At 44.6% G+C, this 17,153-nt stretch overlaps 2 protein-coding genes across 2 annotated transcripts in view; both read right to left on the bottom strand.

The window, feature by feature from the left end:
* The window catches only part of LOC134984782 (zinc finger protein 585B-like), a 671,664-nt gene that overhangs the window by 420,274 nt on the left and 234,237 nt on the right, over nt 1-17,153 (bottom strand). The window lies entirely within an intron of this gene.
* LOC134984775 (zinc finger protein 665-like) overlaps nt 1-17,153 on the bottom strand; it is a gene marked incomplete at its 3' end in the record, with an annotated part of 80,636 nt that overhangs the window by 58,510 nt on the left and 4,973 nt on the right. Inside the window, exon 2 of the mRNA XM_063950269.1 lies at nt 16,779-16,870. Coding sequence (XP_063806339.1) covers nt 16,779-16,870 — 92 coding nt within the window. The remainder of the gene's footprint in view (nt 1-16,778; nt 16,871-17,153) is intronic.

The raw sequence follows: 17,153 nt of genomic DNA, 5'->3' as shown, positions 1-17,153 counted from the left end.
CCTAGAAATACAAGGGAGATTTGGGTGGTGTTCAGTGAATGATTACTGTTAAAGATCATTCACATTGATAAACGTGTAGTGTGTTACTGTGGACGTACTTGGTTTGTGTACACGTGTCCTTACAAGGGCAGGGCGTACGAAGGGTCGACGCACGGAGTGTATATTACGCAACGGAGCGTACGGATACACCCACATAATACAAGCCACACGATAGTATTGTTTAGTAGGCGATAAGGAAGTAACGCGATAATAACGCAAATCTATCTCAAATCCAAAAGTTTAAAGTTAAAAGAAAAACCTTCTCTGTTGCAATTCTTCTGGGTTAGGCTAAAACCGAATGAAAGGAATTCTGTACAGAAATAAGAGTGTTCGAATGTAAGAGTGTGTATATATAAGATTTCTCTTTTATTACGGACGTGGGAACCATAGGCCAGTAGAAAGAGGTACACCAGCGAGAGTGATAGCGTGGGGTGGCTTGGGAGGCGTCCCTTGTTAGTCTCGACATATAAAGAGCAGTAGAGTCTGCTGTACATAACAGACCAGGAGGTCAAGGACCAGGAGGTTCAGGTACAGCAGACTAGAAGTAGAGAGCACAACCGAAGAGGGTTGGTGCGAGACCCATATAGGCCAATAAAGCTCAGGCTGAAGGAATTTGCAGCCGAAATTTTCAATTCCGTTGATCGTTCCGCACATAAGATTAGTTGCTTGTGTGCAGATACGATTGTACCGCATGTGATTGTGTGCATTGTTAACGTGATTTGTGTCATTTTTTTATTTTAAGGGAAGTAGCCTGATCACTCAGGGACATTCCAACGACTGATACTTGCTGGGGAGGGTAAGACACTCCCACACGCCCGAGCAAGTAGACGTACTTAGGTGCCCTAGGTTGGGTACGGAACCTCTGGGAACTTTGGTCGCCGTATTGGCCAGCGTGGGCGGGAGTTAAGTGGGCGGACCTCGTTGCAAAACCCCCACCGCAGCCTTACCCCGGACATCTTGGTTTTTGTAAGGGTTGCCGAAGACCCTGATTTGAAGTCAGAGGTAGTGAAAGCAGCACCTGCAGAGATGGGGGCCAGTTGTTCAGGTAAGGGGCGATCAACCGAGGTTCAGGTTGATTTGGTAAACCGACCAATCGGGACGGCAAGGTATATCATGTGTGAGAAATATGGTCATCACACAGAGACATTGTGCAATGAATGGGAAAGGATGACTGTGCATGACGGGGACAAGTTTCCCCGGGTAGGTACTTTTAACCCAGAAGTGTTACAAAATTTAAAGAGAAGAGTTTGCCTGATTAAATCTTCAAAAAGGCGTATTAGACATTATGATTATTTAACATTGTGGCAACAGGAAGGTGAAATACAAAGGGGGTTGGCGCAAGCCGCTGGATCTAACCCTATCAGGAAACTGATAGCTACTGCACCTCCACCACCATACATACCTGGAGAGAAATTGGTTGCAGAAAATGGCACTCAGGGTTATGTTAAATGTATAGAAGTTAAAGATAATGTAACCAAAGTAATTAATGCTAAAACTAATCCGTGCAAGTTGTACCCTGTTTTGAACTTTCCCCAGGATTGTGACCAAGAGGATGAGCCCACAACAATATCAGCACTCTCCCTAGCAGCCACCATAGCAGAAACCACAGTGGGCACAAGCCAACCCGTAAGATTAGTATCAAAGGCCCCTAGCGGAGGGACAGGTGAGGTCGTATCGACTGGTAAGTACGGCACCACACACTATGCTGAAACCATTTCACCACATGTTGTAGAATCTACACAGAATGATGTTATTGGACTTAATCCCGTTAGGGTAATAGCAGTGCCAAATGGGAAAACTGACACTTCAGGAGCAACTCCTATCAGGAACATCGCCATGCACTGTCCCTTTTCCCGAACGGAATTAAGATCAACGATGTCTGAATTCCCTGATCCTAGGAAAGACTTAGCTGCATGTCAAAAGTATATTAGCGAGCTAGGAAATTCTGCAGAGCCAAATAACAAAGATTGGAGGACAGTTTTGAGGGCATGTTTACCCCCCAATGTTGATTCGTTAAAGTTTATCGCTGATTGCAAGTTAGATGAGGAAGTACCACTAACAGACGAGTATAATCAGGATAATGTAAAGAGAATCAACTTACAGTTAGGAGTATATTTTCCTGCAATAGTAAAGTGGAATAAAATCTTTACAATAAAACAAAAAGAAGGTGAATCCACACCAGAGTATTATCACCGGGCTCTGCAGGATATGGCTAGGTACACTGGTATAGATGACATTAAAACTAATGTACACCACAGGGAAGTAGCTGTTTCAGTATTAATGGACGGTCTAAAAGAGGTTTTAAGGAATAGAATACAAACCACTAGGCCTGATTGGAGAGGTATGTCGGTGGATGCATTGGGAGAGGCTGCTGCTGGGCATGATCGCAATATCTTCAGACACAGGGAGTCACAGAGTGATAAATTAATGGCTGTCAGCATACAGGCCCTTACTACCAGGCCACCTCAGCCCAGAACTGTGACCCCTGTGGGTAAGTCAAGAGGTATAAAATGTTATAATTGCCACAGAGAGGGACACATGGCACGTGATTGTAAGACAAAACAAATACAAAATTCATATCAACCCCCTAGACAACGACCTGATACGAGACATTGGGATCAAGGACCGCAGGGGCGGAGCTATGAGCCACATGCAGGGGAAATAAAAAGGTATCCCCCAAGAAGAGATTGGCAAATCCCTGATAGTTCCCATCTACCCCCACCACAAGTAATTGCTGCCAGTGCGATTTAGGGAGGCCACCATACCCAATAGGGGTGTGGCCACACCTGTAGTCTGCAGCCAGTGAAATTAATTGCGAGTCTTGGAAGTGAACCCGAGGTCACAATTGATGTAGCTGGTAAATCATTAAATTTCCTTGTAGATACGGGGGCGGCCAAGTCAGTGATAAATTCGACAGTGGGCATGAGAACCACTGGTAAGACAATTCCAGCCATGGGAGTAACGGAAATAGTACAGCACTACCCTGTTAGCAAACCAGCAGAGATTACAATAGGGCCTTTGCATACCAAGCATTCCTTTTTGCTGGCTGCATTGGCACCGACTAATCTCCTGGGAAGAGATTTATTGTGTAAAATGGGGTGCGTCATATATTGTACTCCTGAAGGTGTATTCTTAGACATACCTGAGAATCACGCTCAGGAAGTACGAGACATGCTAGACTCCCCATCAAAATTAATGTCACATACCGTTATGATAAATAGGAGTCCATCCCAAGTAGAAGAAATTACATCCCAAATACCAGAGTCACTTTGGACTAAAGATGGACAAGACACTGGATTAATGGCAAATGTAGCTCCAGTAGTTGTGCAAGTAAAAGATGGTAGGATAGCTCCAAAAATCCCACAATACCCTCTGAAGCCAGAGGTGGAGTTAGGAGTGTACCCCGTAATAGAGCGCTTGCTACAAAAGGGCATTCTGGTAAGAACATCCAGCACTGCCAATAGTCCCATCTTCCCTGTGAAAAAGAGTGGGGGGAGGGGTTACAGGCTAGTGCAGGATCTAAGGGGGATTAACAAAATAGTTGAGAGTCAGTTCCCCGTACTGCCAAATCCAGCTGTCATCCTTATGCAGATCCCTCCCACTGCGAAATTTTTCACTGTAATTGACCTCTGCTCCGCCTTCTTCTCGGTACCTCTGCACCCTGACAGCCAATATTTGTTTGCGTTCACATACAGAGGAGTCCAATACACATGGACTCGATTACCACAAGGTTTCATAGACAGTCCAAGCATTTTCTCACAAGCCTTGCATGATTGTTTACAGTCTTTCCAACCAGAGAGTGGATCAATATTGATACAGTATGTGGATGATTTACTACTGTGTTCAGATTCACTGGAAGCGTCCCTGAGAGATTCGAAACAGCTCCTGTTTCATCTTTCAGACACAGGACACAAAGTTTCTAAAGACAAGTTGCAATTATGCCAGACTAAAGTAAAATATTTGGGACACTGTCTGACACAAGGACTGAGACACCTGACCGCTGATAGAATTCAAGCAATTCGAGACATGACTCTGCCACAAACCCAGCAACAGATTAGAACGTTTTTAGGAATGTGTGGGTATTGCCGTAACTGGATCCCAGGTTTTTCCATTCTAGCATTACCTTTGCAGGAGATGGTCTCATCAAACAAACCTGATCGGATTTCGCATGCAGACGAATCTGAGATGGCATTTGAGGAGACTTAAACAGTGCCTAACGCAGGCACCAGCATTAGGTATGCCAGACTATGGGAAACCCTTTGAGCTGTACGGAACAGAAAGTGCTGGTTGCGAGGCAGGCGTCCTAACCCAAAAGCACGGTGATGCCAGCAGGCCGGTAGCATACTACAGCGCTCAGTTAGATACGGTAGCGCGATCCCTCCCCACATGCTTGCGAAGTGTTGCTGCGATAGCATTGCTAGTAACGAAAAGCGAAGATGTAGTGCTAGGACACAACCTCACAATCCATACACCGCATGCAGTGTCAGCCTTGCTAAATTCGGCTCAAACTAGACACGTCTCATCAGCGCAGTTTACTAGATGGGAATTGGCATTAATGACCCCCGTAAACATCACCATAAAGAGATGCAGCGCATTAAATCCTGCAACGTATCTCCCAGGTGTGCCTGGACAGGCACAAAGGGTGGAGGATGAGAGTAATAGTGAAGGAGGATTTAATACAGGGGATGACACGCATGATTGTATGGAATATTTGACCCAAAATTTCACGGCAAGGCCTGACATCAGTGACAACCCACTGGAAGATGTAGATTTTACTTTCTACACTGACGGTAGTTGTCACAGACAGACGGAATTGGGAGACTTGTGTACTGGATATGCAGTCGTAGATGACCAAGGCACCATAGAAGCAGAACCGCTAGGCCCACCTCACTCAGCCCAGGTTGCTGAACTGGTTGCCCTAACCAGAGCATGTGAATTGGCTAAGGGCAAGTCAGCCAATATCTACACCGATTCTAGATACGCCTTCGGGGTAGTCCATAATTTCGTAGCACTATGGCGCCTCAGAAATTTCATGACGGCAGCTGGTACACCGATAGCGCATGCAGCTCACATCAAAAGGCTTCTAACAGCGATACAGGAACCCGACAGAGTGGCTGTTATCAAGTGTAAAGCACACACATATAGCCAAGACCCGGTATCACTTGGTAACAGCCGAGCAGACGAAGCTGCTAAATTAGCAGCTGGTACCCCCAGACAGACAGACACCACACAACTGATGGTATTTAATACCGTCAACACACAGAAATTGTGTGAAATGCAAAATTTGTGTTCCACACAGGAAAAGGCAGTTTGGAGGGCAAAAGGATATGGCCAGGAGTCCCCAGGACTCTGGACAGGGTAAACCAGTGGCACCCAGAGCATATCTTCCAAGTTTAGCGGAAGCAGCACATGGGCTGACTCATCTAGGCAAGGAATGGATGTGCAAGTTGGTAAGAGCATATTGGTGCGCCCCAGGATTTTCTTCCCATGCGGGAAAAAGGGCAATGACATGCCTCACCTGCTTGAGGAAGAATATCGGAAAGGCAATACCAACAGAACCATCTTATATCCCACCTACAGACGGCCCTTTTCAGGTAATACAAATTGATTTCATACAATTACCCCCTTGTGGAAATTTGAAGTATGTACTAGTTTGTATAGATGTGTTTTCAAATTGGGTCAAAGCATTTCCTGCGGCCACAAATACCGCTATGTTTACTGCTAAGAAAATTGTGCAGGAATTTGTGTGTAGATACGGTGTCCCTAGAATAATCAGAAGTGATAGGGGTACCCATTTTACAGGTGATGTCTTTCAAGGAATGTGTAAGTTGATGGGAATTGATAGTAAGCTGCACACTCCGTACCGCCCCCAGGCGAGTGCGAAGGTAGAAAGAGTGAACAGCACTATTAAAAATAAACTGAGCAAAGTTATGGCAGAAACAGGATTGACATGGCCAGAAGCTTTACCCATTGTATTATACAGCATCAGAACCACTCCCAGGTCCCCTCTTAATCTGCCCCCTTTGAAATTCTATTTGGTCGACAACCGCATGTTATGATTAACCCTCAGGATGATTTGAAGTGTAACAATGAAGTGACTGTAAATAACCTGGTTAACATGAGTAAACAGCTAAGGAATCAGAATGACAATTTGAAGTTGGTGATTCCTGATCTGCCAGATAGTAATTGTCATGACATTGAACATGGGGATTATGTAATGATACGGAATTTTCTATGCTCAGGTTGCCTTATTGACAGACGGGAAGGACCATACCAAGTCTTATTGATTAGCACGACAGCATTGAAGGTTGCCGAGAGGGAGACTTGGGTTCATTCGTCCCACTGTAAGAAGGTCACTGATCCAGAGAGGTCTCGTGATAAAGAACAGACGGTAGAGGAAGTTGTATCACTGGAGTGTCTGTTTCAGGAAGACTGAGATGGCACCTGAGCATTGAGAATAATAAGATCGGAGACAGTTGTCGATTCCCTGTTCCCTTTTATTGTTTTTCTCCAACTTCCCATCCCATCTCCCTCAATTATTTCTTTCCCCCTTCTCATTCTTCTCCGTTACCTCCTATAAGATGGACTTGCCCCAAGAGACTGTGATCCAGATTTTCCTGTTGACCATGATGTTGACCAGAGCAGTCTGTTCCGGCGAGAGTACCATGGAGGTCGAGAGAGGTTCTGGAATGGGTTCTGATGACAAAGATGGAGGCGTAGATTTCCAAGAACAACATAATCACCAAGCAAAGGCGAGTATCAGAAAACGATCTGATAGCATTGACAATAGAAGGAATTGTGAAGGATTGTTAGCTGAAGAGAACTGTATCTGTAGACACTGTGACAGTATAGTTGAGGATGGGTGCATGTAGAAATGTCAGTCCAGTTTTAATATCCACATGGACCGGCATCCATTGAGTGACTATCACTCCTTAGTGGGTAAAGTGTTAAACCAGACAGTCTGTTGGGTATGCTCTCAAGTACCTCAAGGCCATAGCAAATCAGGATTAGTACCATTCCCTTTAACTATAGGAGAGGTACTTGAGCTAAATGGTGGGAGGCCGGTGGACAGGAGGTTTAATATCTCCAGTCCTCCTAGTTTGAAGCTCCACTAATATCATGTGGATAGATCCCTAGTATGTTTTAATATTTCCAATCCCCGAAAGCCGGGAAATTGGGAAGTGTCATGGAATAACAAAACCATGACCTTTTCATATAGAGCCGATAGAATGCCTACAGATACAGAACTTATACGCCACATAGCCGGTAGTGGAAAATATTTCCGATATAGGTATACCCTAGGAAGTAGGACCATGAGAGTTGGAGAAGTATCACCAGGATACTGTGCACATATCATACAAACGGATACGTGTACTAGACAGATGGGAGAATTAGGGTTAGGAGATTTCATATGGAAAATTTGTAATATGGTTATGTCCTACTCCATCCCATATGTTCTCCCCGATGATGCATATTTCATATGCGGGAGGAAGGCATATAAGTGGCTTGCCCCAAACTCAGAAGGATTATGTTATATTGGAAAAAGTACTGCCTGAGGTAATGACTGTATCACATACCAAAATGAAAGATATTCACCGCAGTGCCCAAGCTCCTTATACTCACACTCATTACGAGCACGTAGTTAAAAGGCAACTGGTAGAAAGGACAGAGCATCATGCTTCTGACCTGATCCATGAATCCACCGGGATTCAGTTTCTACTCGCGTTAGATATCACTCGCACCGCCAGAGGAGTGTTGAATTATAAATATATATCTGCGCTTGCAAATTTATTAGACAATATCACTGAAATGTATGACAACACTTTTAGGTATACTAGAAGGGAGCTCCAAGCTTATAAAACAGAACTGGTTCAGCATAGGATGGTTCTCAATTATCTCACGGCAGTGACAGGTGGATATTGTGTCACACTAGCAACGCAGTACGGCGTAAAATGCTGCACTTATATTACTAATAGCACCGAGGACCCGGTCGAGGTCATAGACCAAAAGATGGACGACATTCTCCAATTAAAGTGGGAGTTCCGCAGGAGACACAATCTCACCCTTGCTGCTGTGGGTAATGAGCTGACCGGTTGGGTGTCATGGTTGAACCCGCGAAATTGGTTCTCCGGTTTAAGAGAATGGGCTCAAGGAATTATAATGGATGTAGGGAAATTTCTTCTGTGTATCTTGGGTATCGGCATATCGATTGGTTTGATATTTAGATGCGTTCAGGCTTTAACGAAGTGTAAACTAAGTACTAGGGTGATGAGTCTAAGGAGTGAGGACATTGTAATTCCAATGGATTTGATTTATGACCCAACGATAGAGACAATGTTATGATGAAAATGTGATTCCACGGTCCATTTCTTTCACCTGTTTCTCCTTTGTTTTCCTACAAGGTAAAAAGACATCCGCTTGGAAGAAGAATTTGACAACCTTTTACACAACAACTGATGGACTATGCCATAGACCCTCCATATCCCTAGTAACGTTAATTTTACGCTAGCCCAACACTTTTTGTAAGTCTATGGACATTGAGAAAGCTTTTTGCTCGCATTTTGGCAAAAGCCCAAAGAGACTACAGTCAACATGTACATCAAGACAAGACACCAGACAAGACTTCAATCAACAAATGTTTATTAAACTCACATAGTTTATGACTGCATTTACCTTTATTGTTCGTTATCTTCATTTCTACAACCTTCAGGTAATGACACACATAGTCGATAGGGAATACAGGCACTCACATATCCCCCCATTCATGTATCATCAACTAAAATGTGCTCCCCCATTTTGTTGCAACCAAAAGCCGAAAAGAGCTCGGTAAAGTTTGACAGCCCATCCACAGACCCTTAATACGGGATAAGAAGGAATTCAAATGTATACTTCGCAATACCTCGAAGCTTGATTTAAAACACGTACGGCACGATGATGCATGACCCCCCAAACGTGGATTCATACACACATACTTCTGCTATCTCACTAGGTCATACCCTTTTCCCACCTTCTTCTCTCCTCCCTTACCCAATCATAGAAATATATTTACATATGACATAAATTTTTCTCTTTTTGAACTGTTTTAGGAAGTGGCAGTTATTGGTGACTGCCAAAGGGTGGACTGTCAAAGTCAGAAAAATATCCCGCTACACATTGCCATATATGCACCTCATGCGAGTGCCCGCTGCACGTGCATGAGCCCTCCCGTGCGTGCGTATACTCGCAGTCGCGTGCACCCGCAGGCGCACGATATGCGCATTTACGGTAGAGTTTGTGTGCGTCTAGCGTGCGACTCAATCATGACATATTTTAGTCATATAATGTATTTTGTAGATTATGGTCCCTTTGATAGAATCTGAAAGTTTTGTTAATGTAGCATGTTCGGGGACAAAGAGATCCCTCTTTGTTTGATACGAAGGGTCAGACAGGGGTTACACAATGGTGTTTAGTATCCATCGGAAGAGAATATAATTAGCAATATTCCGGTGTTGGTTTGAAACGGATTACTCGCTCGTGCGCATAGTTATGACTATAAGAAGTTTATGGACATTTACTATATTTGCAGTTTATTTCCCATGCGGCGGGAAACCTGAGTTTCCCTCCCACCTGAGCAGTTTGAAATAGTCACAGCCCACCTGTATGAACCAACCTATGACCTTTTGTTATAATGCGGAGACGAATTCCTGTGTCCAATGAACAATCAGAATGTAGGGACCATTGTACTGTATTGTGTGTAGTGTATATAAAGACAAGCCGACCTGGGCCAGCTCCACTCTACTCTTCTCAACGGTTCTCATCACTGATAATCGGGAGCTGGATATCCAGGAAGGCGCATGCGATTGTTTCCCCTTGTGCGTAAGTTCTCTGCAACCATTTTGTCTCTTATTAATGTTGTAAGCCATTCTCTCTCTCCTTCCCCTTAAATGTAATTGTGCCGCTATTGTATCTTATGTGTAGTAATTCAGTTAGGTATTTTATGTTAGTTTGGTAGTGTATAACTTGTATTGTGTTTTCTTTTGCAATTGAACGTTCATTCTCTCCCTTAAAGGTGTTAGAACCTTAGACCGGTATTTGAGTGTTTATTATATTGCTAAAGTGTTCTCTGAGCGTCACATACGCTCATACAGCTTTGAAACTAATAAGGTTACACTGTGTTGCATTTACACCTTATCACTGCACAAAGGTTTACAGTATAAGTACATTATTTATGGTATAGTTATAAAGGTTTAACTCTGTGAGTGTCAGCGCCGCTTGTGATCTCCTCGTGGTCTCGAGCGTCCGCTACGCTGATAGCGTATCATTACGTTAGTTGGCAGCCTATAGCGTGCTTGCCTTTACGCTTTAAGCCATGAGCGAACGTGCCGCTCGTGCGTCTCGTCCACGGCTAAGAGTTTGTTACGCTAAGTGCGTACTGTTACGGTATTCCATACGCCAATTGCGTACTGTGTTCATTTAACCTTTTAGAGTGTTTTAAATAGGATAAATATATAGGCTTTATCACGGCCCACATGCATCTGGTATCAGAACAATGCATATGGGAAACCAGATATTAGATAAACTCTCTCAAATATTCTCGGTTAAGGAGCACCTACCTGTGAGAATATTCTAAATATGTATGTCTGGATAACTTATACATCCGTGTCACAAAAAAAGGGCGCTAAGGGTGCATAGAAAATGTATAAACACATATATCAACCTCTGTGGTAAATGTTATGCCAATTTGTTATTGTAGCCCACATGTATCTGGTATCAAAATATATATGTGTGAACACAGAGAGCAATTTTGTGTTCTGACAGAATTAAGACCTGAAATACCATAATAATTCTTTCCTATGGATGGTAAGGATTGTATTGCTAATAGTAATATTGTGCAGAACTATAGGAATTACTCTCCTTGGAAATTAGTCTCTTTGGTACAAGAGGTATCAGTGACAAATAATCAACAGTTGCAGTTATTCTCTGGCTTGTTTGAATTAAATATCAACACGCCAAATCTAACTCAATTATCCTTGATTGATAACTTCCAGCTTTATATAGGCACATTGGCTACAGAGTTCGATTTAAGCGTATTATGCTCTATCCTAACCAGACCACTGTAGTAATAAATCACATATATGACCATATAGTACTTCCTGAAGGATTTTGAGCTAAAGTGTAAAAGAGTCCCAGGTGTGGGAGAACGGATTCCCTTTCTACTTTCGTCCCATGTGCCACTATGTGAATGGGAACGATGAGAGCGGGGAAGGACCGTCCACCTGGAACTGGAAGGAAAGAGCAGTGCGGGCTGCTTCTGCTGTCCACGTCTAACACCCTCCTCCCCTGTTGCATAGGTGCATTGCAGGGGGGCCTCCAGGTGTTATACAGTGGATGAGAGAGCGCCCTGAATACCTGGTTTTTGCCACTGGATGTGCCTTTTGAAAGATCAATTCTTCTGATGGTTTGGGCAAAGGAGAGATTCCAAGGGGCATCAAATGATAGAGTACCTGTCCCTCTATATGCTCAATACAACTCGATCCAAGGAGGAGTCAATATTTGTATTTACAGGGAGCGGGAGCCGGACGCCGGGTATAATCCCCGTACCACTCTCACGTCCCTTTAATTGGTAAATGGTCCCCTCCGTGTGCTAGTTACGCCTCGATCCAAGCTGGAGTCAGATCTCTGTGTATTAGCAGGTAGCTACTGCAGGAGCCGGACGCTAGTAGAAGGGTGACGGATGATGACGTATGTTTCGCAATCGGCTTGTTCACATCAGTCAGATGTGAACAAGCCGATTGCGAAACGTACGTCAAACGTACGGGAATCAGACCCGGCGTCCGGCTCCTGCAGTAGCTCCCTGCTAATACACAGAGATCTGACTCCAGCTTGGATGGAGGCGCAACTAGCACATGGAGGGGACCATTTACCAATTAAAGGGACGTGAGCGTGGTACGGGGATTATACCCGGCGTCCGGCTCCCTGTAAACACAGTGTACCTAGACATGTTTGCTCACTCCATGGAGGTGATTGTGGGGTTCTGTCCATACAGGGAGTTGAACATATAAAACAGACATTCCCAGGTGGGGATAGATATAACCTCCTCTGTAAGAGGGAAGCATACTGGATTTGTATGATAGATACTTTGTTCCCTCTAGGTCTCAACGAAAACATTGAGCTGAATAATATATGAATCAATATCTGTATGTTATTCTATTTTATCCTATAGCTTCCTTTTTTTCCCTGGCTGTTTTCTTATCCTTCTGTTAAGAAACTTAGGGGCAGATTTATTAAGCTCGGTGAAGTGATAAAGTGGAAGGTGATAAAGAACCAGCCAATCAGATCCTAGCTGTCATGTCACAGGCTGGCTTTTATTATTGGCATAACTGTTTTTATTGTGTTGAACTCTAATAACTATTAGAAATATTTGTATTTATATACCATCAGCGCTCTTTTATGTCTCTATTGAAACTTAAACAATTTATATCGTCTAAGGCATCCAGTTGCCGCATAGGAGCTGCTATCTAATAATCAATATATTTGCTGCTCATTTAATACATGTAACATTGCATTAGCGCCTAATTTAGCTAGGTGATTATGGGCCAGATGTACTAAGCCTTGAAAAGTGATAAATATCACGGTGATAAAGTACCAGCCAATCGACTCCTGTCATTTTTCAAACACAGCCAGTGACATGGTAGTTAGGAGCTGATTGGCTGGTAGTTTATCACTGTGAAATTTATCACTTTTCAGGCTTAGTACATCTCCCCCTATATCTTGCATTTTGTCATCTCACTGATGTGACAGGCTCAGCTGTCAGTCATGCAGCCCCACTGCGCCCACTCTCTCTTTACTCATACATACATGCCTTTCTGTGAGTGTCTCGTCCTGGCTGTCAGTGATGCAGCCCCACTGCTCCCACTCTCTCCGTACACATACATACATGCCTTTCTGGGAGTGTCTCGTCCTGGTCAGTGATGCAGTCCCACTGCGCCCACTCTCTCCGTACTCATACATACATGCCTTTCTGGGAGTGTCTCGTCCTGGTTGTCAGTCATGCAGCCCCACTGCACCCACTCTCTCCGTACTCATACATACATGCCTTTCTGGGAGTGTCTCGTCCTGGCTGTCAGTGATGCAGCCCCACTTCGCCCACACTCTCCGTACACATACATACATGCCTTTCTGGGAGTGTCTCGTCCTGGCTGTCAGTCATGCAGCCCCACTTCGCCCACACTCTCCGTACACATACATACATGCCTTTCTGGGAGTGTCTCGTCCTGGTTGTCAGTGAGACAGTGTCTCTGGCACAGCTGTGTAATCATGATGTGAGTGTGTGTGCTGAGTAGTGAGTACTGCTAGCAGCTAGTCTTACAGCTTAACTGCAGTGTAGCAGTGTGGTGGGGGTGGGGAGAAGGGGGTTGCTACACCAATGAGTCAAGGAGAGGAGGAGTGGTTGGATGGAACTCACACAGCAGGTGGTGAAAAGCTTAAAGGAGGAGTGGTTGGAAGGGGAAGGAACTGGTAGGTTCAGAAGGGATTAGTGAGGGTAAGGACTCTCAAGGGAAATTGGAGTGGGATCCCACAGGTACCAAACTGGATAAACAGCAGCTCTTAGGAAGGAAATTGGTGAGCCAGACCCTGTGGTTGACCCTTCTCTGCCTCATGTGGGGTGGATCCTTGGACTCTCCAGGTCCTCAGGAGGCTGTGGATTCTTCTTGCCCACTACCTGGTGTTTCTGTGGTCATCCCAGGCCATGAACCTCGCAGATGCCAGGCCTCCAGATAAACATGAAATGGTCATGGAGGTGGTCCTGGGCTCTGTGAAGGAGGAGGTGGAACAAGCAAAGGAAAGTTGTGTCCCTTCTGAAGGGGCAATGGTGGACATTGTGAATGGTGAAGGGAAGGTTTTTGTGGGTGAAGAGGGAGTTATGCCATATATACCAGAAGCATGGGTCCTCAGCCTATATGATGTGCCACCATTAATGTGGCTTCTGTCTTGTCCTACCAAGCTTGATTTATGGGCTTTGTCATTCTTATAAGCAGGATAAAGGCTGAGTTTTTTATTTCTGCAGTAGACTAGAATAAGCCCAGATAGTCCACTTCCATTATACCACCTGAATGTGACGGTCAGTGACCACCGTGCCATCACTTACCTGTATGCTTACACAAAACAGAATGATGGAACACTTACACGGTTTCTTTACATCTTCTGGGGTCCACTCCGAGATTAGACATTATGGCATAATTACTCAGACGGGAATATAAAACAGAATAAAAAAATAAAAGCTTTAATGTAATAATTAGATGCAAACAAAAGCTTTTATTATGAAATACAGGGGAGTATCCGCACCATATAGATGTAACATACAACAAACCACTGCAGATGTAACCCGGGTGACTCTAATGCACATGATAATGTACAGGGTATATATGGACAGGATCTTGTATCAGAAAACACTCTACACTCCTTATCAAGATGAGTGTCTGCAACAAGTTAGGCAAACTAGAAGTGAAAATACGTTCCAATGGCCGCCATATTGTCGTGCAGCAATACAGATTGTGGAAACTGGTATTAGACATTCACATTTACACAAAGCACAAGATACAAAATAAACAGCAGAAAAAAGACCTAAGCCTTTGGGATGTATTATTTAGGAAGTAAAATAGGATTTTGGTACCTACCAGTAAATCCTTTTCTCTTAGTCCGTAGAGGTTGCTGGGGATTCCAAAAGGACCATGGGGTATAGACGGATCCGCAGGAGCTTGGGCACACTGTAAAGACTTAAACTGGGTGTGAACTGGCTCCTCCCTCTATGCCCCTCCTCCAGACCTCAGTTAGAAAACTGTGCCCAGGAGAGATGGACAATTTCAAGGAAAGAATTTATTGTTATAAACACGGTGAGTGTCATACCAGCTCAGACCTCAAACACACTGTAGAACGTGGCATTCAGTAGAATACCAGTCAACGGCATGAACAAAACCCTGAGAGAATATGTAACACAACCCGTGTGTCCACAGAAACAAAAATAGGACCCTGCATGCTATGTCATGAACAACGGTAGCAACCACCAGATAGAGAAGACACACCACCAGGGTGTAACCAAAAAGCAATAACTGTAGACACCGTACGCACTGGGACGGGCGCCCAGCATCCTCTACGGACCAAGAGAAAATGATTTACCAGTAGGTACCAAAATCCTATTTTCTCATACGTCCTAGAGGATGCTGGGGATTCCAAAAGGACCATGGGGTTTATACCAAAGCTCCAAAACGGGCCGGAGAGTGCGGATGACTCTGCAGCACCGAATGAGCAAACATAAGGTCCTCAACAATCCGGGTATCAAATTTGTAAAGCATGGCAAAAACTTTTGACCCCGACCAAGAATCCGCTCGGCAAAGTTGAACCGCCGAGACTCCTCGGGCATTCGCCCAAGAAAATCCCGTCTTCCCAAAAGAAGGAACCTTCACCGACTTCGGTGACGGCAAAGCAGCCGTAGAACAAACATGCCAGACCGCATCACAGATTCAGCATGTAACAAACTGCATAACGCAGTCTCCCAAAGTAAGCTGGGAACATACCACATAAACAGGGTCTCTGTTACTCCAAACTAAGCCAAATAGATGACTTGCATACTCAAAACCCTGGCTAGAGCAAGGGGGTTTGAACTAGCTAATGCCTAAGTAACCCCCTGCATCAACAAAAGCCTGATTTCTGCGAAACCCCTCTTGGTAGAAATATCAACCGAGTACTCAATTCCTCTCTATCCACCTGAAAGATCAAACAAGGCTCTTGTGGGACAAGACCACCACTTCCGACACCCACCTTGCGGACGTCGAAGTAAAAAACCTGACCACTTTCCAAACGAGAATTTCCGCAAAGAAACTTAATATAGTCTTGCCTTCACATCGGCTTGTAACGTATGGATAAGCAGGACCTAGCTGAAAGTCCTCCATAGGAGCCTTCCTGGATACACACCGAGACACATAATTACTCCAACAACGGTTGTAACGCTGTGCCGTGAGTTCTTTCCAAGCCGGAAGAATTGAAGAAACGACTTCACTGGGAACACCCATTCAGCTTAGGATACGACCTTCAACCGCCCCACCATTAGACGCAGCCGCGGTAAGTCCTGATACACGCCATGATCCTGTTGTAACATTACGTCACGTAAAGGAAGAGGGCAGTAATTTTCTAGGAGTAAACCATGAAAACTGGATAGCCAACCCTCTCTGGTTAGACCGGAGTTCAGAGGATCATCGATCATCTTACGCTTACCACTGCCAGAAAAGTGAAAGCGGAGAGGCCACCTCGACCGACTAAAAACAGTGTCACAAGGATGTCCGCTGCTATATCCTGAGTGTCTCTTAACCTGGAACCCTCTCCTCGAGGTCTCACGTTGAGGCGAAACGCCAACATGTCCAATTGCGACACTCCACAAAGACTTGGCACGTCTGGGAAAGCTTCTCAATAATGACAGTATTTTTCCCGGCTGAATATCATGTCGCAAAGGAAATCTATGTCTCCGTCGTTTACCTCCGGAATGAAGACTGCTAACATAGCGTTTACCAGACTTCCCCCTCAACTGCAAACAGCGCACCTTCTGCCATTTTCGTGTTTTTTTTTTTTGTTCCGTCCTAGCGGCTTACTTACGCCATTTCTGACAAGGCTTCTGGCAGAATTAACACGGCAGAGCATGAAGAACACGTTCGTCTAAAATAGCTCTTAATTCCAAAACTTACAGCAGACAAGTTTCCCAACCTGACCTCATCCTCTGGAAATACGTCCCTTGCAAAGGACTGCTCCCCAGCTTCGGAGATCTATATGCACGGACACCAAGATCTAAACCTTTATCCCTCTAGAAGGAAAAAAATCGAGCAGACACCACAGGAGCGATGTCCTGGCCGTTTTGATTATATTCCAGTGGATGTGCAGGTGAGACCCGGACCACATTTCCAACTGGTCCCATGAAAATCACTCTGGTATTAGACCTGCTCTCCGAAAAAAAACCTCTCATGCCGCATCCATCTGTCTTCTTAATGGAACCTATTGATGAGGTGTCACCTCAAAGTCGATCCATCTCTGGATCCTCAGACCTCTTTCCACAGGAAAACACCAAACCTTAACCGGTCAGTATCCAC

The sequence above is a fragment of the Pseudophryne corroboree genome (assembly GCF_028390025.1).
Source record: "Pseudophryne corroboree isolate aPseCor3 chromosome 3 unlocalized genomic scaffold, aPseCor3.hap2 SUPER_3_unloc_8, whole genome shotgun sequence".
Taxonomy (NCBI): Eukaryota; Metazoa; Chordata; class Amphibia; order Anura; family Myobatrachidae; genus Pseudophryne; species Pseudophryne corroboree.
The sequence above is the reverse complement of the archived record's forward strand: the minus strand, read 5'-3'. Positions and strand labels throughout refer to the sequence as shown.